The sequence below is a fragment of the Anabrus simplex genome, chromosome 1, assembly GCF_040414725.1.
Source record: "Anabrus simplex isolate iqAnaSimp1 chromosome 1, ASM4041472v1, whole genome shotgun sequence".
NCBI lineage: Eukaryota > Metazoa > Arthropoda > Insecta > Orthoptera > Tettigoniidae > Anabrus > Anabrus simplex.
In genome coordinates, this window is record NC_090265.1 from 1,059,511,978 (window position 1) to 1,059,539,376 (window position 27,399).

Sequence of the window (27,399 nt, forward strand, 5' to 3'; positions counted from 1 at the left end):
AGAACTGTTGGACTTAAACTAAATAATGTTATTAAGAAATTTAATTAGGATTAGGGACTCAGACTTATTTTTCAACCAAAAGATTTCTTTATTATAGAAGAAGAAGAAGATAATTGATAATGATAAATATTATTTTCTTTTGTGATTCCGGAATCAAAAAAATAAAATATAGATTTTCTAATTTAGAGGTTATTATTTTAGGAGATAGGCTGATATTATTAAGATTTAGGTAATTTTTGAATTAATCCATTAAAAATATTTTTTTTTTCACTTATAATCGGATGACTGGACTTGGAAAACTTAATAATGATTTTGGATGATGAATGGTACCGAGAATAATTTGTTGATATGGAAATGTGGTGCTTCAGTTGACCTCACGTTAATATAGTATTTTTCGAAAAAGTAATTTAATTATCCCTGAGAGGTGTCACGAGGCAAAGTAAGGATTACCACGTCATATATTCTGATGGGAGAATTCTAAGTTACGATTTCGCTAGAATTTTATGAGGCGATAACTGCGTATTTGATGAATATTTAAAGCGAACTTAGCCAACGACACTTTGCATCAAATTTATTATGCATTCATCCATTAAATGAACTATTAGAGTGATGGGAGATTGAGGGGAAAATAGCCGGAGCAATCGTTACCCAAGTTAATGTTCATATTAAAAATGATCGTCCAATATGGTGCAAGGATGAAACTACCCCTCAGGATGGTGCAACGGTGAAGTGAAATGTGATATTTATTTGAAATGTGAAATGATGATTATTTAATGTGAGTAATGATATGAGATATGGTAATTAATATTGGTGGTAGTTGTTATTCTTCGCAAATATAGTCATGGTTATGTTGTTGTGGACATAATGTTCCAAGTTACGTATTTTGAAGTGATTAGTGAACTTAGTCTGTTTTCATTTGATTATTTACCCCTGAGTAAGCCATGAGTAGGATAGAATGCGATCGCAACGCTGTCCGTATGTTCACATTTATGTGTAAAATCACCAAATGATTTATAATGAGGATGATGAATTTAAACTAGCTAACACCCTTGTATATTTTCTAATTATAAGATTCTTCTCATGTGTTAGGCAGACTTTGAAGTCAATTCTAAGGCATTACCTAGTATCACTGGTGACTTGACTGCACAAATATGAGTTACTAATTCGAGGTAGAGTCTTCGCACAAGGTAGACCACATAGTTATCGTATATTTTGATGGAAGTATGATTGTATACACTTGGTAATATAGTGTAATAGCATGGATACACACTTGAATTTTATGAATAATCGCAAGTTAAAAGAGTAATTTATCTAATTTTCTAAATGTGATGTTTGATTGTCCTTTTGAGAGTAAACATTAATTTAAAGGGGACTTATCGATGTTTATGCAACAAAATGCGTCAAGAAACATGAGCATTACTTGAAGTACAACATCTGTCAAATATTATAAATACTATGAGGATATTTTCCAGGTTAATTTGATTGTGTATCTAGACACAAAGAATTAGAAGCACGAGAAGTTATTGCATTTCCGTAAATCAACGTAAATAAGATGAGAGAAAACAGAACATTTGAATTTAATTTGGTGAGAGTTCATGTAGAAAAGGTGTGATTCCAATTTTGTTAAGAGGTTTACTGCCAAATACGAACCAGCGTCCTATATTTTCTAAAACCACCCTCAATCTACGACACTGTACATATTATGTGGTGATGTAAATATTATTTTTCTTCATTAGATGCATCTAATGTCTTACTTAGTCAATATTTTAATCATCTGATACTTTAATTATCTAATGTTTTACTTATCCAATATTTTATCATTTAGTACTTTAATCATCTGATAGGTTAATTACTTAATATTGTCATTACCCAATATTTCTTTATCAGATACCGTCATTTAATTTTAGTTTCTTTCCTTTTCAAATAGAGACTTTCTAGACAAGTAGTTCTTTGATTGAGATCTTCTAAGATCGTGATTATTTATTTTTCAAGCGTCCCAACTGGACATTTCGTTTCTTTCAAGAACCTTAACTTAATGTTATCAGAACTGAACTTTTAGAGAAGGCCACGGCCCATCACTCATTACTTTTATTCCCAAAGGAGAAATTATGATATTCTTTCTACGGAATGAACTGAGTTTGTAATAAATGTAATATGTTCAAATATCAACCTTTCTTTTAATGGCTTTGTAGAGTAGTTACTCAGTTGTAAGTACCTGTATTTTTGGCAATCTGGTAAACCATAGGGAATTCTAGCTAATGTGCGAGTAGGAGACGTCCTTCTACGTGAGTTAGAGATTTCCTCGAGCATAATTCGGTATTCTTTCTTCTCAATCGGAACTCATAGCCCGTAAATGACAAATAGTGACAATTATTATTATAATTTGAGCTAGCCTGGATCTTGTGCGTCCTTACCTGGACGCGAGAACGGTGCAGTATCGAAACTAAATAGGATGCATATAGATAGACCACCTTGCACAAGTGCCTACTACAAGAAGAAGAAGAAGGCGAGGAAAGAAGCCAAGATAGCAGCTGGGACTTGGGTGGAGAAGAAGCCAAGGAACAGGGATTGGCGAGACACTATACCAATGGCTGCGCCCAAATGGCCAAGGTCGGAGGAAAGCACGCCATCAAGTTCGGCTACAAAAACACCCTCCAAGAAACAAAAGGAAGAAAAAGTCATGTCCTTTTCGGAAAGACTACCCTCAGTTAAAGTCGCAATAATACCTAAGACCTTTCCAGATGGAAAACTCAAGAAGGAAGACGTGACTGAATTGTCATCTGCTCTAATAGCACAAATGAAGCCGCTGTCAGACGGATGTCTGCCAGGCTTCCTTGAGTCACCAAGACTGTAAAGTGGAGCTATGGTACTCTGCAAATTCAGAAACGAAAAGTTGGCTGGAACAGACAGTATCAAATTGTAACCTATGGAAAGGGGAGACCCTAGATGTGGCGGACGCAAAAGAGGTGCTGAGCACGACCAAGGTCATCACCAAGTTCCTACCTCCTTTTGACAAGATGAAAGTGCAGGATGCTCTTGTCAGAATCAATCAGCACGATACCAAACTTCTAACGCAAGTGTGGAGAGTGCTGAATGCCACTTCAATCGACAAGACAGGAAGGACAGTCGTTTTAGCCCTTGGTGAAAGAGACTTTCAAGAGCTCAAAAAGCTCGGACTTGGGCAGATCAAGTTTCAGGTCATTAGGGGGAAAACGAAACCAAATGTTGATAAAGATGGTGCTGAAGGTCCTTCGTGCCAATCTTCAGCATAAAAAAGCAGCTGTGGCCAATTTCGCCAGGAAGTTCAAGTCCGGGGCTATTGACGTGGTCCTTATTCAGGAGCCTTGGGTAGTCAAGGGCAGAGTAGCAGGACTGGTGGAATTTGGAGGTAAGCTGATGTACAATACAACATCGGAAATACCCAGAACATGTCTTCTTGTGAACAGGAAACTAAAATGTCTTAGGTTGGGAACACTGTTCATGGGACTTAACCGTGGCCAAGATTAAACTTGGAAATTGGGAGGGGCCCAGAGAAATAACCATAGGCTCTGCATACCTCACATATAACTCAACTAATCTGCCCCCACCAGAAGAAGTTGAGAACCTAATTTGCAATGCAAAGAGGAAAGGCGAACACCTAGTGCTTGGAGCAGATGCAAATTCACACCACACAGCATGGGGCAGCGCGAACTGCAATGCAAGAGATGAGTCTTTACTAGAGTTTATTATTGGAACTGAGTTGACGATACTAAACCTAGGGAACAAGCCTACATTTATAAATAAAAATCGTAGAGAGGTAATGGACATTACACTAAGCACTATGCATATTGCAAACTTTAGTGGAACTATTCGAAGAGGCTATTATAGACTCATTCCACGACAACTGTCCTCTCAAAGAAAAGCAAAATAACAAAAAAGAAAGGTGGTGGAACAACAAACTAGCCAAAATGAAAAAAGAGGTTACAATGTTGTATAGAATATCATCTAGAAATGGTATGTGGGACGTATATCATAGGAAACTCATTGAGTATAACCTGGAGATATGGAAAGCAAAAAGAAAATCTTGGAGACTGTTCTGTGAGAAAATGGAATCCTTTCGCCTCTGCTGTGGAACCTTGTGGTGAACAGAATCATAGCTATGCTTAACGAACAGGGTTTTTATACACAAGGATACGCAAATGACCTAGTGATTGTGGTACGAGGTAAGGTGATGAGTGTTATCCAGGACCTCATGCAAAGATCACTGAACCTTGTGGAGGACTGGTGCCGGGAAGAACAACTATCAGTCAACCCGAACAAGATAACTTTGGTCCCTTTCACAAGAAGGAGAAAATTAGAGGGAAAGAGATCACTGAAGCTATTTGGACAAGATATATACAGTATATGGAAGAACAGGTAGTGCACCTAGGTGTAGTTTTAGATAAAAATCTAACCTGGAATCCACATATAGAAAGGAACACAACCCGGGCCAAAAACTTGCTGTACGCATGTAAAAGAGCCATTGGGAAGACATGGGGCCGAAGACCATCAATGGTAATGTGCACATATGCAATGATCATTAGACCGTTGATGGTCTACGCTGCAACCATCTGGTGGCACAAAGTGAGTCAAGGAAAAGTCCGCAGTAGATTGGATAGCCTACAGAGAATGGCATGCATAGCCATAACTGGGACTATGAGAACTACACCGACAGAAGCCTTGAATACCTTACTAGACCTCCCATCACTATGCAATTTCATAAAAGGACAGGCTAGAATGGGTTCATATAGATTGGCACAATCAGAGTGCTGGAATGCACAAAGACCCAATCTAGGACACTGTAAACTTAACAGAGTAATAACAGAGGAAGTTCTACACATGCCTCTTCTGATCATATGATACCAAAGTACAACTTTTAAAAACTGTTTGAGACACAGTTAATAAAAACAAAAAAATAGAAGACTGGGATATCAACAAATGGAATACTGAAAAAGAAGATAAAGTGTGGTGGACTGATGACTCAAAGATTGGGGATGGCACAGGAGGAGGGATCAATGGGGGAAGACCTGAGAGATCAATCCAGATGAGCCTGGGCAAACATACTACAGTCTTTCAAGTTGAAGTGATAACTATCACAACATGTCTTGAAGAAAATCTGAAACTATAGAAATAAGAACATTTTCATTTTTATAGACAGCCAAGCGGCCATTAAGGCACTAGAAGTAGTCCAGATAATATCCAGAATTGTCTGGTATTGCCATTCACTTCTCCTGAAGCTCTCAAAGTATAACATTGTCAAAATAATATGGGTACCAGGGCATGCAGGTATAGAAGGAAATGAAAAGGCAGATAAACTGGCCAGGAAAGGGGCAGAAACAAATTTTGTAGGGCCAGAACCTACAAAGGAAATCCTGCATACAGGTTCTGGCCCTACAAAATTTGTTTCTGCCCCTTTCCTGGCCAGTTTATCTGCCTTTTCATTTCCTTCTATACCTGCATGCCCTGGTACCCATATTATTTTGACAATGTTATACTAGGAATGTTATATGGGTACTAGGACTGTTGACAGGACACTGCCATATGAAAAAACACCTACACAGAATTGGAGTAATAAGAGACAATATATGTAGAAAATGCAATGAAGCAGAGGAATCAGCTGAACACATACTTTTCGAATGTGAGGCGCTGGGTAGAATCAGACTCTCCACTCTAGGACTACCAGGTGAAGAGAGAGAAAAAATCCAAGACGACCCAATAAGAACAACCTGCAGCTTTGTGAAGGGAGCAGGTATATCTAGGTGGGAAATGAAGGAAAAACATGGTAGCAAAAGATCTTAGAGGTCGACGCTAATTAGGAACTAATATTTAGAGGCACCATGAATAGAAGAAGGAGAAGAAGAAGGAGAAGAAGAAGAAGAAGAAGAAGAAGAAGAATAAGAAGAAGTAGAAGAAGAAGAAGAAGAACATCTAGATTAACAAGGACTTGATCCAAGACATTAAAAGTCTTCAAGGAAACACTCACGGACACAAAGTCAAAAGTGAAATTCATGGATGAAGTATCAGAGCCCTTTGAGATTAAGACCGGCATGCGACAGGATGACGGATTGTCACCATTGCTTTTCAACCTTGTTCTAGATGAAATCATTTGAGAATGGGAGAAGGAATGGAAAGCTCAGAAGCACTGCAAACCCATTCAACTTGGATGAAAGAACGATGACATAAAGGTCAGTTGTTTAGTTTTCACAGACAACCTAGCGATACTAACAGACAGTGATATTTCAGCAACCAAACAGATTGAAGTCCTCAAGAAATGTGCTGAGAAAACTGGACTACAAATCTCGTCCGAGAAGACCAAGTTTATTTGCACTAAATTCAACATTCAGGAATAACAAACACAATATGGGCAGATCAAACGAGTTCCACATTTTAATATCTCGGTGAGATCCTAAAACCCACAGAGTTGGAAAAGGAAGCACAGAAAGTCTGATTACAAAAACTCAAAAGAGCATATTGGAGAACCCATGACATCTACAACAAGAAATGCATGTCCATACATACAAAAATCGAACATTATAATAGGGTGATTAAACCTGAAGTGCTATATGCAAGTGAAATCTCGGTACTTAATAATAAAGATGACCTGGAAAACATCTTGAAAGAGGAAGGGAAGATCTTGAGGAAATTTCTGGGCTCAAAGGAAAAAGAAGAAGGGTATAGACTCAAATCACGCAAAGCTACGAAAAGACTGCCCAACCTTGCTGCAGACATCAGGGAACGAAGACTGAAATTCTATGGACACGTTCACAGACTATCGTCTTCAAGGCTAACCCACAAGATTTTGACATATACTGAAAAACTGAAGAACGTACCATGGATACAAGATGTTAAAAATGATCTGTAAAATGCCCGGACAAAAACATCAGAAATACTGGACAGAAACACTTACTGTCAGAAGATAAACAGATGGGTAGTAAAGTCAGAGAATGAAGTCCCTAAAAGATCGGGGACTATGAGGTCAGAGGAAAGAAAACAGGCACACAGAGAAAGAATGAAAGCAATATGGTCAGTTAAAAAGGCAAATCATAAATATAATGCATGATCCAACAGGGTCCATACGCAAATAATAAATAATAATAATAATATTTATATCTAAATTGTATTAAATTTTTTAAATCATTATTGAGAGGAGGTATACAAATTTACTGTAAAACTTGTCATGAAAATATATGAAAATGCAAGACAATCTGTCTAAATATTTGGAAAATCTACAGTGTATGACAGTTAATATTATTATTTATTATTTATTTACATAGTTTACGCCCACATTGGAGCACTTAAATCAAACCCAAATACATTTATGTTAACAAAGAATTAACTGAAGATTTAGCTTGCATCATCTTCTTCCTTTCTCAAAACCTCTTCATTCTGGCTGACCTGGCTGCCCTTTCTTCATCAGATATGACATATTGTTTGTGTTGTACAGTTAATATAATAAAATTGTTTATTTTTCAGGTATATTCGGTTGTTAAATGTTTTCCTTTTCCAGATATTTTCTAAATTTTGTTTGATCATAGATTATTTTCGACCGACTGACTGAAGTATCTAACGGTTATAGTTCCATATAAATTGAAGTTTTCGTAAGCAGAAGGATTATTGGAGAAGTAAAATCAGATCACCATGAAATTCTTTTGAATTCTTATGATAGTCTTTTTCATATGGTAGCCTAAACTTAATTCTACAACTGCATTACATATAATGACATACATATTTCTTGAGTTACTGTATTTAGTATTAAAAACTTCATTTTTTGTCCGTATTGACCCAAGATTTTACAATGCTTAGTAAAGCTAAAGGTTCCACCTATTCAATACGTTATCGTAATGGTCTATTTAGAACATCACATATTTATTTAACTTATCATAAAATACATCTTTGGGACCGGTTTCGGCAATCCACTATGCCATCATCAGCCATTGGGTTTTTTATAGCAAGGAACATTCAGAAATTTAAAAATATGCAATAGCAAGTCCTATTCTTACATGAAAAATATTAAAAATATAGCTAAATAGCATAGGCCCATTGTACTATACAAATAACATGTCTTTTTTTTTTTTTTTTTTGAAAAATACAATATTATTTAGTGCATCTAAAATTATTTTTTATATATAATTGGCAAAGTCTATGATTTGGTATACCTTATGTACAATAGAATCATGTAAAATTGATAAAAGAATCTACTTTTGCCATTTAAACCACAGTTTTTAAAACAACAAGTCCTATTTTACATGGAAATATTAAAACTTGGCTAGTTAGTATTAACCTTTTTTTTATGTTATACAAGTAACATGTCTTGTTAAAAAATATAGTATTATATGGTGCGTCTAGAATTGTTTTTTAGGTGCTTAAAAAGACTATGGTTTGATATAGTTGATACACAGGAAATTTTCTATAAAATTGATGAATGTTTCTATAAAAACCTCTGTCATTTTTTAAAACGAATTATCCAGGAATCAGGTTGAGGCAGATGTTGAGGAAAGTAGAAGGAAGAGGGAAAGGAGAAGGTGGTAGTGTTTCACGTTGGTACTAACAACGTAAGGCAAGCAGGAGGTATAAGTACCAATATAGTTGGGGATGTGTGGGATCTGATAAATGCAGCACAGATGAGTTTATGGAAGCAGAGAATGTTATCAGTGGAATACTGTGTAGGAGGGATACTGACTGGAGGGTGATTGGGGATTTAAATGAGACTATGGAGTGGGTATGTGGGAAACTGGGAGTGAGATTTCTAGATCCTAATGGATGGGTAGGAGACAGGGATCAGCGCTCAGATGGCCTTCACTTAAACCGCAGTGGTACATGTAAGTTAGGAAACTTGTTTAGAAGGGTTATAGGCAGGTACATTCAGGGAAACGGGGTGGTCTAGAGAACGGTGTTAAGCGAACTGGGAACTGGAAATCAACTAGGGATGACATAAAAATATTAGTGCTCAACTGTAGAAGCATTGTAAACAAAGAAATCGAATTAAGTAATTTAATAGATATATACTTACCAGATATTCTAATAGTAGTTGAATCATGGCTGAGAAATGATATAATGGATGCAGAAATATTCTCACGCAACTGGAGTGTGTATCGTAGAGATAGGAAAGGAATGGCAGAAGGGGGAGTATTCATTCTGGTGAAAGAAGAATTTGTAAGCTACGAAAAAGTTAAGGATGAAAAACATGAAATTCTGGGTGTAAGGCTAATCTCTAAAGATAATAGGAAACTTGATGTCTTTGGAATGTACAGACCGGGAAAGGGTAGCGCTGACGCTGATTCAGAATTATTTGATAAGATAATCAGCTATGTTGGAAATGATATGGAAAGGAATGTGATAGTAGCAGGTGATCTCAATTTACCAAATGTCAATTGGGAAGGTAATGCCAACGACAGGAAGCATTAACAACAATTGGCAAATAAGTTAATATGGGAAGTGCAGCTGATTCAGAAAGTGATGGAACCAACTAGAGAGAAGAATATTTTGGATGTGGTGCTGATAAAACCAGATGAGCTCTATAGAGAAACCGAAGTAATATATGGTATTACTGATCACGAAGCTGTTTTTGTCGTAGTTAAAAATACATGTGAAAGAAAGGAATGTATTAAAATTAGGAATATTAGGCAGTAACATATGGCTGATAAAATAGGCATGAGGGAGTTTTTAAAAAGTAACTATGATCGGTGGAAAATGGTAAATAAAAATGTAGACTCTGGGATGGGTTTAAAACAATTGTTGAGGAATGTGAAAATAAGTTTGTACCTTTAAAGGTGGTAAGGAATGATAAAGATCCACTATATTATAACAGAGAAGTAAAGAGACTAAGAAGGAGGTGCAGGTTGGAACGAAAGAGAGTTAGAAATGGTTATGGAAGTAAGGAGAAATTGAAGGAACTTACTAGGAAATTGAATCTAGCAAAAAAGTCAGCTAAGGATAACATGATGGCAAGGATAATTGATGGTCATACAAATTTTAATAAAAAATGGAAGGGTATGTATAGGTACTTTAAGGCAGAAACAGGTTCCAATAAGGACATTCCAGGAATCATTAATGAACAAGGGGAGTGTGTATGCAAGGATCTTCAAAAGGCAGAAGTATTCAGTCAGCAGTATGTAAAGATTGTTGGTTACAAGGATAATGTCCAGTTAGGGGAGGTGAGTAATACTAATGAAGTATTAAAATTTACCTATGATAACAATGACATTTACAAAAGTTGAAAACTAGAAAAGCAGCTGGAATTGATAAGATTTCTGTCGATATACTAAAGGCAATGGGTTGGGATATAGTACCATATCTAAAATACTTATTTGATTATTGTTTGGTTGAAGGAGCTATACCAAATGAATGGAGAGTTGGTATAGTAGCCCCCATGTATAAAGGAAAGGGGGATAGACATAAAGCTGAAAATTGCAGGCCAGTCAGTTTGACATGCATTGCATGTAAGCTTTGGGAAAGCATTCTTTCTGATTATATAAGACATGTTTGCAAAATTAATAACTGGTTTGACAGAAAGCAGTTTGGGTTTAGGAAAGGTTATTCCACTGAAGCTCAGCTTGTAGGATTTCAGCAAGATATAGCAGATATCCTGGATTCAGGAGGCCAAATGGACTGCATTGCGATTGTATCGCGATTGACCTATCTAAGGCATTTGATAGGGTAAACCATGGAAAACTACTGGCAAAAATGAGTGCTATTGGACTAGAAAAAAGAGTGACTGAATGGGTGGCTATATTTCTAGAAAATAGAACTCAGAGAATTAGAGTAGGCTAAGCTTTATCTGACCCTGTAATAATTAAAAGGGGAATTCCTCAAGGCAGCATTATTGGACCTTTATGTTTTCTTATATATATCAATGATATGTGTAAAGTAGTGGAATCAGGGATCGGGCTGTTTGCAGATGATGTTATTCTGTACAGAGTAATAAATAAGATACAAGATTGTGAGCGGCTGAAGGGTGACCTCGATAGTGTCGTGAGATGGACGGTGGGCAATGGTATGATGATAAACGGGATTAAAAGTCAGGTTGTGAGTTTGACAAATAGGAAAAGTCCTCTCAGTTTTAATTACTGCGTTGATGGGGTGAAAGTTCCTTTTGGGGATCACTGTAAGTACCTAGGTGTTAATATAAGAAAAGGCCTTCATTGAGGTAATCACATAAACATGATTGTAAATAAAGGATACAGATCTCTGCACATGGTTATAAGGGTATTTAGGGGTTGTAGTAAGGATGTAAAGGAGAGAGCATATTTGTCTTGGTGAGACCCCAGTGTATAGAACCCTCACCAGGATTACTTGATTCAGGAACTGGAAAAAAAAAAAAAAAAGCAGCTCGAATTGTTCTGGGCGATTTCCGACAAAAGAGTAGTGTTACAAAGTTAGGGCTGGGAAGACTTGGGAGAAAGGAGACGAGCTGCTCGACTAAGTGGTATGTTCTGAGCTGTCAGTGGACAGATGGCGTGGGAGGACATCAGTAGACGAATAAGTTTGGGTGGTGTCTTTAAAAGTAAGAAAGATCACAATATGAAGATAAAGTTGGAATTCAAGAGGACAAATTGGGGCAAATATTCGTTTATAGGAAGGGGAGTTAGGGATTGGAATAACTTACCAAGGGAGATGTTCAATAATTTTCCAAATTCTTTGTGATTATTTAAGAAAAAGGCTAGGAAAACAACAGATAGGGAATCTGCCACCTGGGCGACTGCCCTAAATGCAGATCAGTAATGATTGATGATGATGAAAGACAAAAGTTTAATCTCTTCTTTTCTTACATCACACCGACACAGATAGGTCTTATGGCGATGATGGGTTTGGAAAGGCCTAGGAGTGGGAATGAAGCAGCCGTGGCCTTAATTAAGGTACAGACCGAGCATTTGCCTGGTGTGAAAATGGGAAACCATGGAAAACGATCTTTAGAGCTGCCAACAGTGGGGTTCGAACCCACTATCTCCTTGATGCAAGCTCACAGCTGCGCGCCCCTAAATGCACTGCCAACTCGCCTGGTAGTTTACTCTTACATACCAAGGTACAAAATTAATTTTAAAATATTTTTAATAACATATATTTGTTGTTGCATGAATTTTTAAACACTTTAAAAATAAAATAAAACTGTAAAAGATTGTTATATGAAGCCAAATTTTATGAATGAAAAACATTCAGCTGTTCTTTTAACTAGTACTTCCCACACTAGCTCATTTCATGAACTACGTTTCGATACTGTACAATTCAGGAACTGTGCAAAAAATGAGGGGTTAAACCCTTTCTCCATTTTACCACCGCTGAATTGTATCTACAATTTGTGAATAATAATAATAATAATAATAATAATAATAATAATAATAATAATAATAATAATAATAATTAAAAAATTGGAATGAAGTGACGAAAAATCTGCAGGAGCCAACAGTTGAATTAGCATCTATGAAACGTCGAAGCAAGCATGCATGGTGGAATGCAGAATGCGAAAATGCAATCAAAGAAAGAATTGTAGCGTGGAAATCGTGGAATGAGAATAAGACTGTGACAAATTTAGAAAATCGTGAAGAAAACAAACACACCAAACACTGAGAAGCGTCAGAAGAGAACACCTTAGGGCAGAAGTCACAGAAATGAATGAGAACTTCCAGATTATTTCATAGGGCCTTTAAAAATAGAATCAAAGGCTATATAGCACCGAGCCTACATTTCAAGAAAACAGATGGAACGCTTGCCCTGAACAATAAAGATAACTGTGAGATCCTTGCAAAGTACTTTGAAGACCTCCTTAACTGTGAATCACCACAGGAAAGATTGGAGATTGAGAAGGACACAATCCAGAACCCAGATTCTGAACCACCAGACGAGGAAGAGGTACGGGAAGTAATAAACTCCCTAAAGAACAGCAAAGCATCTGGTGAAGATGGAGTAATAGCAAAACTGTGGAAAATAGCCAATGACACCTTTATCACTGAAGCGACAGAACTGTTCCGGAATATTTGGAGAGACGAAAAATTACCAGAAGACTATCCTGTGGCATTAATACACCTGCTACATAAAAAAGGGACCGAAAACAAACGTCAACAATTACTGACGTATAAGTTTTTTTCTAAACTCCTATTGAACAGACTGACACAGCAAATTGACCACAAGTTGGGAAAGTATCAGTGTGACTTCAGGAGAGGGCACTCTTGCCAGGATCAAATCTTGAGTCTAAAAATGATAATCAAATATTACAATGCATGACCAAAGAACATATTCATATCTTTCATTGACTTTCAAAAAGCATACGATTCAATAGACAGAGACACATTGTTGGACATTTTGAGAGAATATGGCATCGATCAAAAAACACTCAACTTACTTAGGTTAACACTAACAAACACCATATCCAAAGTGAAATTTCAAGGAGAGATCAGCAAACCCTTCCAGATAAAAACAGGTCTGACACAGGGTGACAGCTTATCACCAACACTGTTCAACGTGGTACTACATAAGGTCATGAAAACACTGTGGAAACATAATGACTCTGGTGCTATAAAAATAAACATGTCAAACCCAAGTGTTTGGCCTTTGCTGATGATTTGGTACTCATCGCTGAGACAGAACAGGAAGCAATAACACAGATAACTAAAGGAGATAGCCGAGAAAACACGTTTAAAAATCTCCTTCACAAAAACAGAGATGATGAGCACGGATAGGAATTACCGGCATGTGAAAAGAACAATGGAGACGAAGTATGGCAAAGTGAAGCAGTTTAAATACCTGGGAGAGATTATCAGTAGCAACGGGATGGATAAAGAGGCCATGGAAAATAGGAGACTTAAGTTGGAAAGGCTAAACACTGCCACCAAAACCATTTACAACAAAAAGAATCTTTCCATTAATGCCAAACTAAGACATTATGATGCTGTGGTAAAACCAGTGATTCTGTATGGGTGGAAACAGCAACACTAACAAACCTGGAGAAACTACTAAAGCCTTAATTGAAAAAATGTTTGGTAAATTCTGACAAACTAGAAGGAAAAAGCTTTTCAAATCATTTCCTTTGATTCTCATAACTATGAATTTACTATAGAACCTTGAAACATCGATCACAACTGGGTTAATGAGCTAATGAGTGACAATTGAGAGCTTCACAACTGTAGAGAGAATTCTGAACTTAATCATATTTACAAGTCACTTACCAGGTACATTTCACGGAAAGTTTCCATCTCCTCTCGCTCTTTATTTCTGAATATTTTTTGACAGTGCTTCTCCCATAACTCATCTGTATCTTCGATAAGGTAGCTATTATGATACTCCAACATATGTAGCTGTTCTGGTGTTGCATGAGACAAAACTGGCTTCAAGAGGTCATATGGAACACCACCAGTATACTCCAATGCTAAAATCACAAACAATGATTACAAATTAATATATAACATAATGACATGAAACCTCTTTTTGACTGTGTGCAAGTGATTTTCGTAAAAGCAAAATTACAACATTAAAGTAGAGAATTCGCCAGAGAGGAACACATCTCACCATCAATATTTTCTTGCAGAACTCGTACACATACATCGTACAGGGTTGGAACAGTTGCCCAACCTTTACTTTTTGCTCCAGAGAACACCTTAGTCCTGGAAAACAGACAACATAATTAATATTAGAGACTTGTTTGTACCACAAGATTAGTTTGTATGGCAGCAAAAGGAGCATGTGGAAGTAAAAGAATGAATACAATGCTATTTGCCAATAATATTGTGATTTGGAACCACACCTTGGCGACTGGAGTGAGACACTGATGATGATGATGATGATGATGATGATTGTGATTAGGGGAAAGAATGAGAAGTAAGCTCCTGAAAGATACATTACATGAGATCATTCAAAAATGAGAAATAAGAATCAGTGTGGAGAAAAGCTAGATAATGGTAATAACAAAAAGAGAACAAAATGAGCTAAGAAAAACTATTAAGTGAAGTAAGGAGAGAGTAATACTTAATGTGGAAATTATTAGAGATGTTTGTTTCTATGAAGATAGTATGGAACAAAGATGTACCAATAAAAGATAAGGAAATATTAGTTACATGTCCATCATAATGTATGCAGCCAAGACCTGACCAGTTAGATGAAACAAATTTTAAATATTTGGGTAGCATCACTGTATGATGGAAGTACAAAACTAGAAGGTTTATTTTACATGTCACGTAAGAATTTTACATTTCAGTTGAACCTATAATTTCAATTATTGTATACATTTTGGAAATGAAATGCATAAAAGTAAAAATAAAATAAGTTACAAAAACCAATTTGCAAAACAGATTTATCAATATTTAAGGTTAATTTTGGGCCATTACCAGGCTAATGAAGACATTTCAATCTCTCAAACTAACTCTTGATGTGGAAAAGTATCCTTCATAATAGTTTCTTGAGGCATGGTTTGTTCCTCTTCAGAGACCAGCAATAGTCAGCCATCATCACAGCATCCCAACTACCCTGATAACACTTCTCTATCTACTTTATGTGCATGTGATATCTCACTCCCTGTTCTTCATAAAAATATTCTACATATTCAGGGACAAAGCAAGATAGATATGAAGGAAAGGATTACATTGTCATATTACAAGCCAGATATTTCATAGCTACTAACCAATCTTCACAATGTTCTCAAAATATGAGCATTTCCCATTCCTCTTATAAAAATATTTACCACATTCTTCAGGCCTGTCCTCACTTGTTGGATTTTCAAACCATTATCTGCATTAGGCTCCTTATCTGGGGTCCAACAAAGTTTAGCCACAGCCAGAAATAAAATTTAGAACCAATATACTTAAAATAACCACTTTTTTATTCAATGCTTTTGCTTTATTATCATTCTCTTACCACATTTTTGTTTCCTGGATTTATTGTTCTAGTGAGCCATTCCCTTCTAACCCAGTGTAATTCATAATCACAGCTATCCCATAGGCAAAGAAGCAGGAAACTTTGACAAGACTAACTGCTGTCCAGGCAACATTCCTATTAGTTTTAGATCTCCACATCAGGGTCCGCTGGTTTCCATGTGTTTTTCGTTTTAGTAAACCATTTTGATGTTTTAAACATGCAATTCTAATTACTGCCAGAAGTTTACTTACTGGTGTTACTGTAAAATTAGCCCAATTAAATCATCTACATTATGGGAAAATGAAAAAAAGAACATCATGAATTTGTCGACCCTGCAGAGGAAAATTTCACTGAAAACTCTTGTGGACGTATACAACCCATGATCACACCAACAGAGCCATATGCATCTGAGTACAGTCGGCAGGGCATGTGCAATGTCAGGGCTAGTACTATATATACCCTCCTTTTGCAGTAATACAGGCGGCAATTCTCCCATGGAGATGATCGTAGAGGTAAATGAAATGAAGTGTCGTATGGCTTTTAGTGCTGGGATATCCCAGGACGGGTTCGGCTCGCCAGGTGCAGGTCTTTCTATTTGACGCCCGTAGACGACCTGCGCGTCGAGATGAGGATGAAATGACGATGAAGACAACACATACACCCAGCCCCCGTGCCATTGGAATTAACCAATTTAGGTTAAAATTCCCGACCCAGCCGGGAATCGAACCCGGGACCCTCTGAACAGAAGGCCAGAACGCTGACCGTTCAGCCAACAAGTCGAACATGTTATCAATTATAGCGCAACACTCTAAAAGTTTAAAAAAAAAAAAGGTAATGCGTAGAGTAGGACTCGAACCCTGGTTCTCATCTTGACAGGCAGGTACTAATGAATGTAGTCTTGTGGAATGGCCTGCCATAGAATTTCCACCTGGTGCCTCAGCTGGGCCAGATATTCTGCCGGACGTACAGACCGCGCAAAATGATGATTCATCCAATACAAAACATGCTCAATGGAGAATAAATCTGGGGATCATTCTGGTCAGGGTAGCTGACGTACTCCTTGGAGAGCATGGTGGGTGGCACGGGATACATGCAGATGTGCATTGTCCTGTTGGAAGAACACATCGTCTTGTTGGTACATGAACGGTAGCCCGACGGGTTGAATGATGGTTTGGTTGTATTGTGCACTGTTCAATGTTCCCTCAACGATCACCAGAGGAGAATGGCCAGCGTAGGATACAGTTCCCCACACCACGATGCCGGGTGTTGGCCTGTGTGTCTTTGTCGTACACACTCCAGATATTGGCGCTCACCTGCACGACACCACACACACGTACGACCATCATTGGCACCAAGGCAGAAGCAACTCTCATCACTGAAGACGACACATCTCCATTCGTCTTTCCATAAGCATATATCGTGACACCACTGGAGGCGGGCTGCACGATGTTGGGGCGTGAGCAGAATATGCCATAACGGCACACAGAATCATAGCCCTGCTTCGTGGAGACAGTTGTGAATGGTCCTCGCTGATACCCTCAGAGCAACAGTGTCCCTAATTTGTTATGAAGTCGCGGTGCGGTCCAATACAGAACCTTGTAAGATGCGACAGTTTTAACGTGCATCTATGCGTTGCCGTTGTTCAGACCCAGACCGATGGGCACGTGTACTATCTGCTGACCACAGGCGACAATATTGATGCACTGTGGAGACCTCTTGCCCCACGTGTTGCACAATTCTGCAGTGCGACCACCCAGCCTCCCGCAGACCCACTTTACGCCCTCGCTCAAACTCCGTCAATCGCACAAACGGTTCATGTGCACATTGTCATGGCATGCTAACAATGTTGCGGACACAGAGGGAGCTCCGTATGCCACGGCAAACTGGCTGCCACTGGCTCTAGCTGTGACCAACTGTTGCACAGCTTGGAACATTCCATGGATGATAACGCAGTTTCTGGTGTGTCTGCAGTGCTGCACATCATCGCATTGCATGTCCTCTTATAGTGTCCCGTGCAAGTAAGACATGCCTTATTCACTTGCGTCAAGGTGTTCTTTCTTCCTTTTCCTGGAGTGTTCATATATAAGATTTTTGTCTGTATATTTCTCAGAATTTCGTGTCCACAGTAACAAGGATATTCACTTTTTAATTTTCCATCATGTCTGTATGTATGTACGCGCATCAAGAGAAAATGGCTGAAGAGAATTTAATGAAAATAGGTATGTAAAGTCAGGAAATGAGACACTACAAGCTAGGCTATAAATAATTTCGTTCATGTTAAGTAAAATGTTGTTTAGGGGAAGGCCTAAAATTTAATTCTGAAGTACCTATGTTATTCGTTGCCCTATCGATAAATACTGCATAACTAAAGTTATATAGAATTGAATTTCCGATCATTTATGTCATACATTTCCCCATACTGGCTATGATAACAGAGATATTCATGAATTTTGAGTTTTGTCCATATCAACGCCGAACTACGAGAAAATAGGTGAACAGAATTGAATGAAAATCGGTTTGTAAAGTCAAGGAATATGGTACTACAGTCTAGGCTATAAATACTTTTATTCACACTGGATGAAATGGTAGTTTAGAGGAACGTACCTAAAATTTCTTTTTTAAGTATCTATGTTATTTGTCGTACCAAAATGTAACAAAAGTTACAGAGAACAACATTTTCAATCATTTATGTCTTATACAGTTTTACTGTACTGACTATGATAATAGAATTCATGAATTTAAACTTTCGTTGCTTAGTCCATATTAACGCCAAGCATTGCTAACGTGGAAATATTGTTCAATCATGATAACTGGCGGTGGTTTTTGTCATGATTGTCATAAGGTCACGTGGTCGTCGGTCCATATTGACAAGGAAAATGGTGAAGGAGATAATTATAAAGAAATGAGAAGAAGCCATAAGGAATGATCACTTAAAGAATAAGACAAGAGGGAGTCATGAAAGATGAAGGATTCCTTTACTTTACATGCCCTAATATCAAAGAGCTGTAAGAAAACCAACTGTGAAGTCCTACGATATCTACAGCTCATACAAATCATCAACAATAAAATTACATTGACCACTGTTTGTTGTGATGTGATTTCTCTCTTCCGTTGCCACTCATCTTTGATAGCTGGGAATACCGCTGCATCCTGATTAAAACAGCATGTCTGAATATTGGCAAAAAGTGTTAGGGGAGTTGGATAACATTGCACAAGCTATATGATTGTCTCGTCAATGACGGGTATTACAGCTAGATCAATAATAATCTTTCTAGTAATTAACAGCAATTTTCAACCTGTTAGTGTGCTGTAGGAATAAAAACCCGTACAATTAAGTAGTATTGTAGTGTAGTAGTAGCCTATATTAATTACTGTCGTGCGATCTTTGTGAACTAACCTAGACAATATTTCTTTCCTTTCATTTTTATTTTGTACAGAATAAGTTATTTTATTTTTCCTTTTCTTTTCATTATTTAGTAAAAAAATGGCTAAGCAGTGCGAGTGTAGGAACTGTGGGTGTGGCCAGGTATTAAGGAGTATGAGGGAGGAGTTTGAGAGCTTGAGGGAGATAATTAGGATTCTCACAGAGGACAGAAAGGAAAGTAGGCCTCCAAACAATGTACAGGATACAGTAGGTGTAATAGAGGGATGGGAAGGAAAGGGGGGAATTGTAGAAGACAGGTGGTCTAATGTTTTAAGGGGAAGGAAATTGCAGGCTAAGGGCTCCATTCAGGATCAAAATTCAGGACAGGTGTCGGTGAGAAATCAATATGAGTCACTGCAGGTAGAACAACCGAGGGAAGATAGAACAGGGAACTGTTGCCGAGAAATGTGGAAGTAGGAGAAAGGGACGAGGTAGGAAAGGGAAATGTGGAGTAGTGGATAGGAAAAAACAGGTGGAACAGGGTCATGGGATGGAGAAAAGGGAGGAGGAAGTAGCTTCTGCAGCTGTTAGGAAAGATAGGACTGACCAGGAGGGGAGGGGATCAAATGAGGTGGGTAGGGTTGAGGCTCTGGTCATGGGGGATTCTAACGTTAGACATGTCGGGAAAGTGTGTGGAGGAAAGGATACCAGGGTAGAGTGTTATCCAGGAATTAGGTTAAGACAGATGTTGAAGAAAGTAAAAGAGAAGGAGGAGGGAAAGGAGAAATTGGTAGTGTTTCACGTTGGTAGTAACAACGTAAGACAAGCAGGTATAAGTACCAACATAGTTGGTAATGTGTGGGATCTGGTAAATGCAGCACGGCTGAAGTTCAAGGAAGCAGAGATTGTTATCAGTTGAATACTGTGTAGGAGGGATACTTACTGGAAGGTGATTGGGGATTTAAATGAGACTATGGAGTGGGTATTTGGGAAACTGGGAGTGAGATTTCTATATCCTACTGGATAGGAAACACGGATCTGCACTCACGTGGCCTTCACTTAAACCGCAGTGGTACATATAAGTTAGGAAATTTGTTTAGAAGGGTTACAGGGAGGTACATTCAGGGAAACAGGGTGGCGTAGGGAGCGGTGTTAAGGGAACAGGAAATCAAGTAGGGATGACATAAAACTGTTAGTACTCAACTGTAGAAGTATTGTAAAGAAAGGAATAGAATTAAGTAATTTAATAAATATATACCTTCCTTCAGGCTAGCAACCCGTCGGAAGGACATTTGATTGCTTTCAAGTCTTGCAAAAAGTAAAATGCAAGACCGTAACGGGTCACATGGCCCAATACTTGGAAGGAAGATGATGATGATGAATAAATATATACTTACCAGATATTGTAACAGGAGTTGAATCATGGCTGAGAGGTGATATAATGGATGCAGAAATTTTCTCACGGAACTGGAGGGTGTATCGTAGAGATAGGAATGGTAGGAGGGGGAGTATTCATTCTCGTGAAAGAAGAATTTGTAAGCTACGAAATAGTTAAAGATGGCAAACACTAAATTCTAGGGGTAAGGCTCATCTCTAAAGATAATAGGCAACTTGATGTCTTTGGAGTGTACAGACCAGGAAAGGGTAGCGCAGATGCTGATTCAAAATTATTTGATAAGATAATCAGCTATCTGGGAAACGATAAGGAAAGGAACGTGATTGTAGATGGGGATCTGAATTTACCAAATGTCAATTGGGAAGGTAATGCGAACGACATGAAGCATGAACAACAAATGGCAAATAAATTAATATGGGAAGGGCACCTGATTCAGAAAGTGATGGAACCAACTAGAGGGAAGAATATTCTGGATGTGGTGCTGCTAAAACCAGATGAGCTCTATAGAGAAACCAAAGTAATAGATGGTATTAGTGATCATGAAGCTGTTTTTATGGTAATTAAAAATTAATGTGAAAGAAAGGAAGAGATTAAAATTAGACTATTAGGCAGTACCATATGCCTGATAAAATAGGCATGAGGGAGTTTTTAATTGGTAGAAAAAAGTAAATAAAAATGTAAACAGACTCTGGGATGGGTTTAAAGCAATTGTTGAGGAATGTGAAAATAGGTTTGTACCTTTAAAGGTGGTAAGGAATGGTAAAGATCCACTATATTATAACAGGAAAGTAAAGAGACTAAGAAGGAGGTGCAGGTTGGAACGAAAGAGAGTTAGAAATGGCTGTGGAAGTAAGGAGAAATTGAAGGAAGTTACTACGAAATTGAATCTAACAAAGAAGTCAGCTAAGGATAACATGTTGGCAAGCATAATTGGTGGTCATACAAATTTTAGTGAAAAATAGAAGAGTATGTATAGGTACTTTAAGGCAGAAACAGGTTCCAATAAGGACATATCAGGAATCATTAATGAACAAGAGGAGTGTGTATGCGAGGATCTTCAAAAGGCAGAAGTATTCAGTCACCAGTAGGCCTATGTAAAGATTGTTGGTTACAAGGATAATGTCCAGATAGAGGAGGTGACTAATAATAAGGAAGTATTAAAATTTACCTATGACAGCAATGACATTTACAGTAAGATGCAAAAGTTGAAAACTAAAAAAGCAGCTGGAATTGATAAGGTTTCCAGGGATATACTAAAGACAATGGGTTGGGATATAGTACCATATCTGAAGTACTTGTTTGATTATTGTTTGCATGAAGGAACTTTACCAAATGAATGGAGAGTTGCTATAGTAGCCCCTGTATATAAGGGAAAGGGTGATAGACATAAAGCTGAAAATTACAGGCCAGTCAGTTTGACATGCATTGCATGTAAGCTTTGGGAAAGCATTCTTTCTGATTATATAAGACAAGTTTGCAAAATTAATAACTGGTTTGATAGAAGGCAGTTTGGGTTTAGGAAAGGTTATTCCACTGAAGCCCAACTTGTAGGATTCCAGCAAGATATAGCAGATATCGCAGATATCCTGGATTCAGGAGGTCAATTGGACTGTATCGCGATTGACCTGTCTAAGGCATTTGATAGGGTAGATCATGGGAGACTACTGGCAAAAATGAGTGCAATTGGACTTGACAAAAGAGTGACTGAATGGGTGGCTCTGTTTCTAGAAAACAGAACTCAGAGAATTAGGGTAGGTGAAGCTTTGTCTGTCCCTGTAATAATTAAGAGGGGAATTCCTCAAGACAGTATTATTGGACCTTTATGTTTTCTTATACATATAAATGATATGTGTAAAGAAATGGAATCAGAGACAAAGCTTTTTGCAGATGATGTTATTCTGAACAAAGTAATAAATAAGTTACAAGACTGTGAGCAACTGCAAAATGATCTCGATAATGTTGTGAGATGGACAGTAGGCAATGGTATGATGATAAACGGGGATAAAAGTCAGGTTGTGAGTTTCACAAATGGGAAAAGTCCTCTCAGTTTTAATTACTGTGTTGATGGGGTGAAAGTTCCCTTTGGAGATCATTGTAGATACCTAGGTATTAATATAAGGATAGATTTTCATTGGGGTAATCACATAAATATGATTGTAAATATAGGGTACAGATCTCTGCACATGGTTATGAGGGTATTTAGAGGTTGTAGTAAGGATGTAAAGGAGAGAGCATATTTGTCTTGGTGAGACCCCAGTATATGGGACCCTTACCAGGATTACTTGATTTAGGAACTGGAAAAAATCCAAAGAAAAGCAGTTCGATTTGTTCTGGGCGATTTCCAACAAAAGAGTAGTGTTACAAAAATGTTGCAAAGTTTGGGCTGGGAAGACTTGGGAGAAAGGAGGCGAGCTGCTCGACTAAGTGGTATGTATGTCTCAAGTGTTATTACAATATTATAAGTCCACCTGTTCAATACAATACAATACAATTGTATTGAACAGGTGGACTTATAATATTGTAATAACACTTGAGACATACGTCAACTTCAATACGGAACCAAAATGAGAATAGTCACTTGTAAGTGGTATGTTCCGAGCTGTCAGTGGAGAGATGGCGTGGGAGGACACCAGTAGATGAATAAGTTTCGGTGGTGTCTTTAAAAGTAGGAAAGATCACAATATGAAGATAAATTTGGAATTCAAGAGTACAAACTGGGGCAAATATTCGTTTATAGGAAGGGGAGTTAGGGATTGGAATAACTTACCAAGGGAGATGTTCAATAAATTTCCAATTTCTTTGCAATCATGTATGAAAAGGCTAGGAAAACAAAAGATAGGGAATCTGCCACCTGGTCGACTGCCCAAAATGCAGATTTGTAGTGACTGATTGATTATATTCATAAACCCAAATTAACCTAGCGGTACAAGCATTTTACACCCTTTAATAGATTTTCATGCAAGAAAGCTATGTTTTCACGTGTTTCTCGGATTTACAATATTGGGGAAAGTCAGTTATGCAAATCAGTATTGCAGACTCTACCATTCTCCTCTATAATCATCATCTAAAATTTGCTCATTGCTTGGTAGCAATGGATATAGCTGCTCACTTTAAGTAAGTATGCATATTACAGTTTCATTTTGCTATAACCTTTAAGTTTTACTTGCTTGAATATATACTTGACCACCTGTGGTACCTCAGAATAGGCAGTTTTTATAAATATAGTATTCATGTACTTGTAAAAAGTGTTGGTACTATACGGTACCACTAGGTCAATCCCATGTCACTTTAATCATTATGTATAGTGAGTGGCTAACAAAACAATTATGTATAGTTGCACTGTCCTTGTATGTATGTTCAGTCTTCAGCCCTAAGGCTGGTTGGATCCTCAACAGCTCTGCCATCAGCTGTCACAGATGGCCTAGGCATCACTGAAGAGGAGTACTAGGGAAATGAGGAGTGAGGTAGTTTCCCGTTGCTTTCCTCACCGAGCCAGAAGTTGCTATTACATATCAGTCTGCCAAGCCCAATGAAATGCATGAACCAACCGACCCTATGAGCAACATTTTCACACCATTCATAGCTGCCTCTGTGGATCCGTGGTAGAGTGTCGGCCTCCGGATCCCAAGATAGCGGGTTCAAACCCGGCAGAGGTAGTCGGATTTTTGAAGGGCGGAAAAAAGTCCATTCGACACTCCATGTCATACGATGTCGGCATGTAAAAGATCTCTGGTGATACATTTGGTATTTACCCGACAAAATTAATTAAATCTCAGCCATAGACGCCCAAGAGAGATCCGGTTTACTCTAGGTCCGCTAGATGGCAGACAGAGAAAACCGGAACGTCGAAATTGACGAGCAGACAGCCAGATGGCGTCAAATCGAAATGTCTGCAAACGGTAGCTGAGGCCATACGATTATTATTATTATTTATAGCAGGAACTGGCTGTAGAAGGAATGGCATTACTAGAATTGCTCATACCTCAGTCACTTTCGTATTGTCAAAGCCAAGGATAAGACAGAGACAGATCAATGAAAGTAACAAAATTGCTCTAGCCCATACCAGAAGACATAGTGCACTGTAAACACTAGGTCCTGCCAGCAAAGGCAAAAGTATGACTTTTCAATTATAACCAAAATAAACTGTTTCTATATGAAATATTAAGCTAAATATAAATAAATAATATAATAAATATTATGTTAAAGGCTAGTAATTTTATTTTTGTTCTAGGAATCTCACACTCGAGGAAGCACTTGCCCAGACGGGATGAAGAAGACTGAGACATCGGCCAGGTTCATATCGAGCCACCACATGCTGCAATTGTGTCTGATGAAGACTTGCCTGATGAAGGTGAACAGGGTCTCCCCAATAACCCGAATGGGTAGCAGCAGCGAGCACAAGGAGACATGGCCATGTTGAGGAATCTGACAAGGGGACCAACAACATTTTTTATTGCTTGATGAAGACTTGGCCACTGAAAAGGACAATTTAGACCAGGGGTCGGCAAACTAGAACCCACAGGCTAGATCCAGCCTGCTGCTTCTATTTCTATGGTCTGCGAACTAAGAAAGGATTTTACATTTCCAAATATTTGAACATTTGAACATGGGATAATATTTCATGAAGCTCAAAAACTATATGAAATTAACATTTCTGTGTTTATGAAGCTGTATTGGAACATTCCTACGTTTTTCAATATGCATTGTTTATGGCTGATTCTGTGCAATAACGGTCGGCTTTGAGTTGATGAGCTGCAAGAAAGACAGGGTGTGGCGTACTACATCTTCGCATTCGCACACTGCTGTGATGACATGCTGTTATACTTAGGCAGTATTACCAGTGCAACGTATATTACTGTTCTACGACATTATGTTCTTGTTTTAATACCAGAACATGTCAATCATGTTGCTATTGAAACCACAAAAGAAGAGAAAAGGTGGAAGTGCCGTGCTTTTATTGAATTTAATTTAATTTAATTTATTGGTCAGAATTTGCCACTGAGGCTAATGAACCTCTTTATGTAACATCCACATTGAAAACAATATAAAGAACAATTGTTACAAGAAAAAATGGAAGGAAGAATTAAACTAAAATCTGAAGTTTGAAATTGGAGCAACATACATTATAAACATAAACTACATGAAACAGAGTATACAGGCAGATTGGAGTGAGAATTATTTTGTTAATGAATCAGATGGCAAGCATTGTGTTCATTGTACAGTGACACTATAGCTGTACTAAAAGAGTGCAATATATGTCGGCATTACAAGACTAAGCATTCGCCACAATATTCCCAGCTCACAAGGAAAGAACAATCAGAAAAATTAGAAACTTTACAAACATTACCAGATACTACTCCGTTGCTGCTGTTTATTCAAGGAGTCAATGCTGACTTTGAAGTGACTGAAGAATTAGCTTCTATGAATGCTCTGCATGGAAAAACTACAGGTGAAAATATTTGCAAGGAAGGCAAGAAAACGTTAATGAAGTACAATCTGAAATGGAATCAGCTAAAATGTGTCACAACTGATAGTGGTAAAAATGTGTGTGGAACAGGCGTAGGATTAGTTGAAACATTTTCAAGGGGTTCAAAACCTATAAACTCCATGCGTATAGCAATGTACTGCTGCGGGTGGAAATTACGAGTACTTAGAGGCAACTTCATCAACAGCTGACCGTTAGAAGCTGGAATATGTGTGATGTTTACATACATATATTCAATCATTTTACAGTGGTCCTCTATCGCTGAATTCCTTTCTATATTTTGATGTATCCACAAAGACGCACACAAAATGCTTTCAGTTGTATACACTGTTTTATTTACAAGTTATTTACATATTTTACACACACGCACTTATAAACTGCCATCTTGAAACAAAACACTACTATGAAGAATAAGAATAAGACTGGAGACTGCAACACTTGCATGTCAGCCAACTACAAACGTAACAAATTCACATACTGGATTAACGATTTGCACTCATCACTCTCACTCTCACTAAAACAAATGGAACTACTGTGAAGAAGAAGACTACTCCATTAACATGACACAATAAGATTTCACGACTTCCACACAAGTCACATTAAAACAACAACTCAACTCTACCCTCAAGACTGTCTCTTTATAAACATTGCCTAGCCAGGCTTCTAGGAGAATATAACACAATATATTTTCTCGTAATTTCGAGAGTCTCCAATATCGTATTTACAATGTAAGGAATTTTCTACATATTTTTAGTCGCACATAGCGTTGTTCTGGACTTATTACAGTGTGTTACACAATACTGCAGTGGATTATACATCATATATACAGGTAATAAAAAATTATATACTATTAATTATGTGTTCTTACATTAAATAAACTCATATTAATGTACTGCATATACAGCAGATGTTTCATGACATAACCTCACGAATGATATAATCATACCAAATAAAGTTTGTACACAATATGTAAATAATAATAATAATAATAATAATTCGAGCTCGATATTTGCATTATTTACCATGAGTTAAAGAATATTGTTTCCAAGTTATATTAGTCTATTACCCTTGCATCAATTTTTGTCTAAAGCCATTATTAGAATCCAAGACCACAATCCCTGTGTGTTATTCCGGTCATGTTTGCAATGTAGATAGCCGACGTGATGCATCACACTAGAGTGAAAAGTAGAACCTTGTGTCCCTGAGCATTCTCTGTCCCCAGTTTTGTTTTGTTTTGTTTTGTTTTTGAGACAGTATATGATACCTACGTATGTTTTTTCAGGTAATTTCTTATCT

General features: G+C 37.7%; 1 protein-coding gene across 1 annotated transcript in view; it reads right to left on the reverse strand.

Moving 5' to 3' along the window:
* EloA (elongin A) overlaps positions 1–27,399 on the reverse strand; it is a 249,003-nt gene that overhangs the window by 114,088 nt on the left and 107,516 nt on the right. Inside the window, exons 5-6 of the mRNA XM_067149784.2 lie at positions 14,518–14,612; positions 14,178–14,377 (exon numbers count right to left, since the gene is read on the reverse strand). Of these exons, the coding sequence (XP_067005885.2) occupies positions 14,178–14,377; positions 14,518–14,612 (295 nt within the window). The remainder of the gene's footprint in view (positions 1–14,177; positions 14,378–14,517; positions 14,613–27,399) is intronic.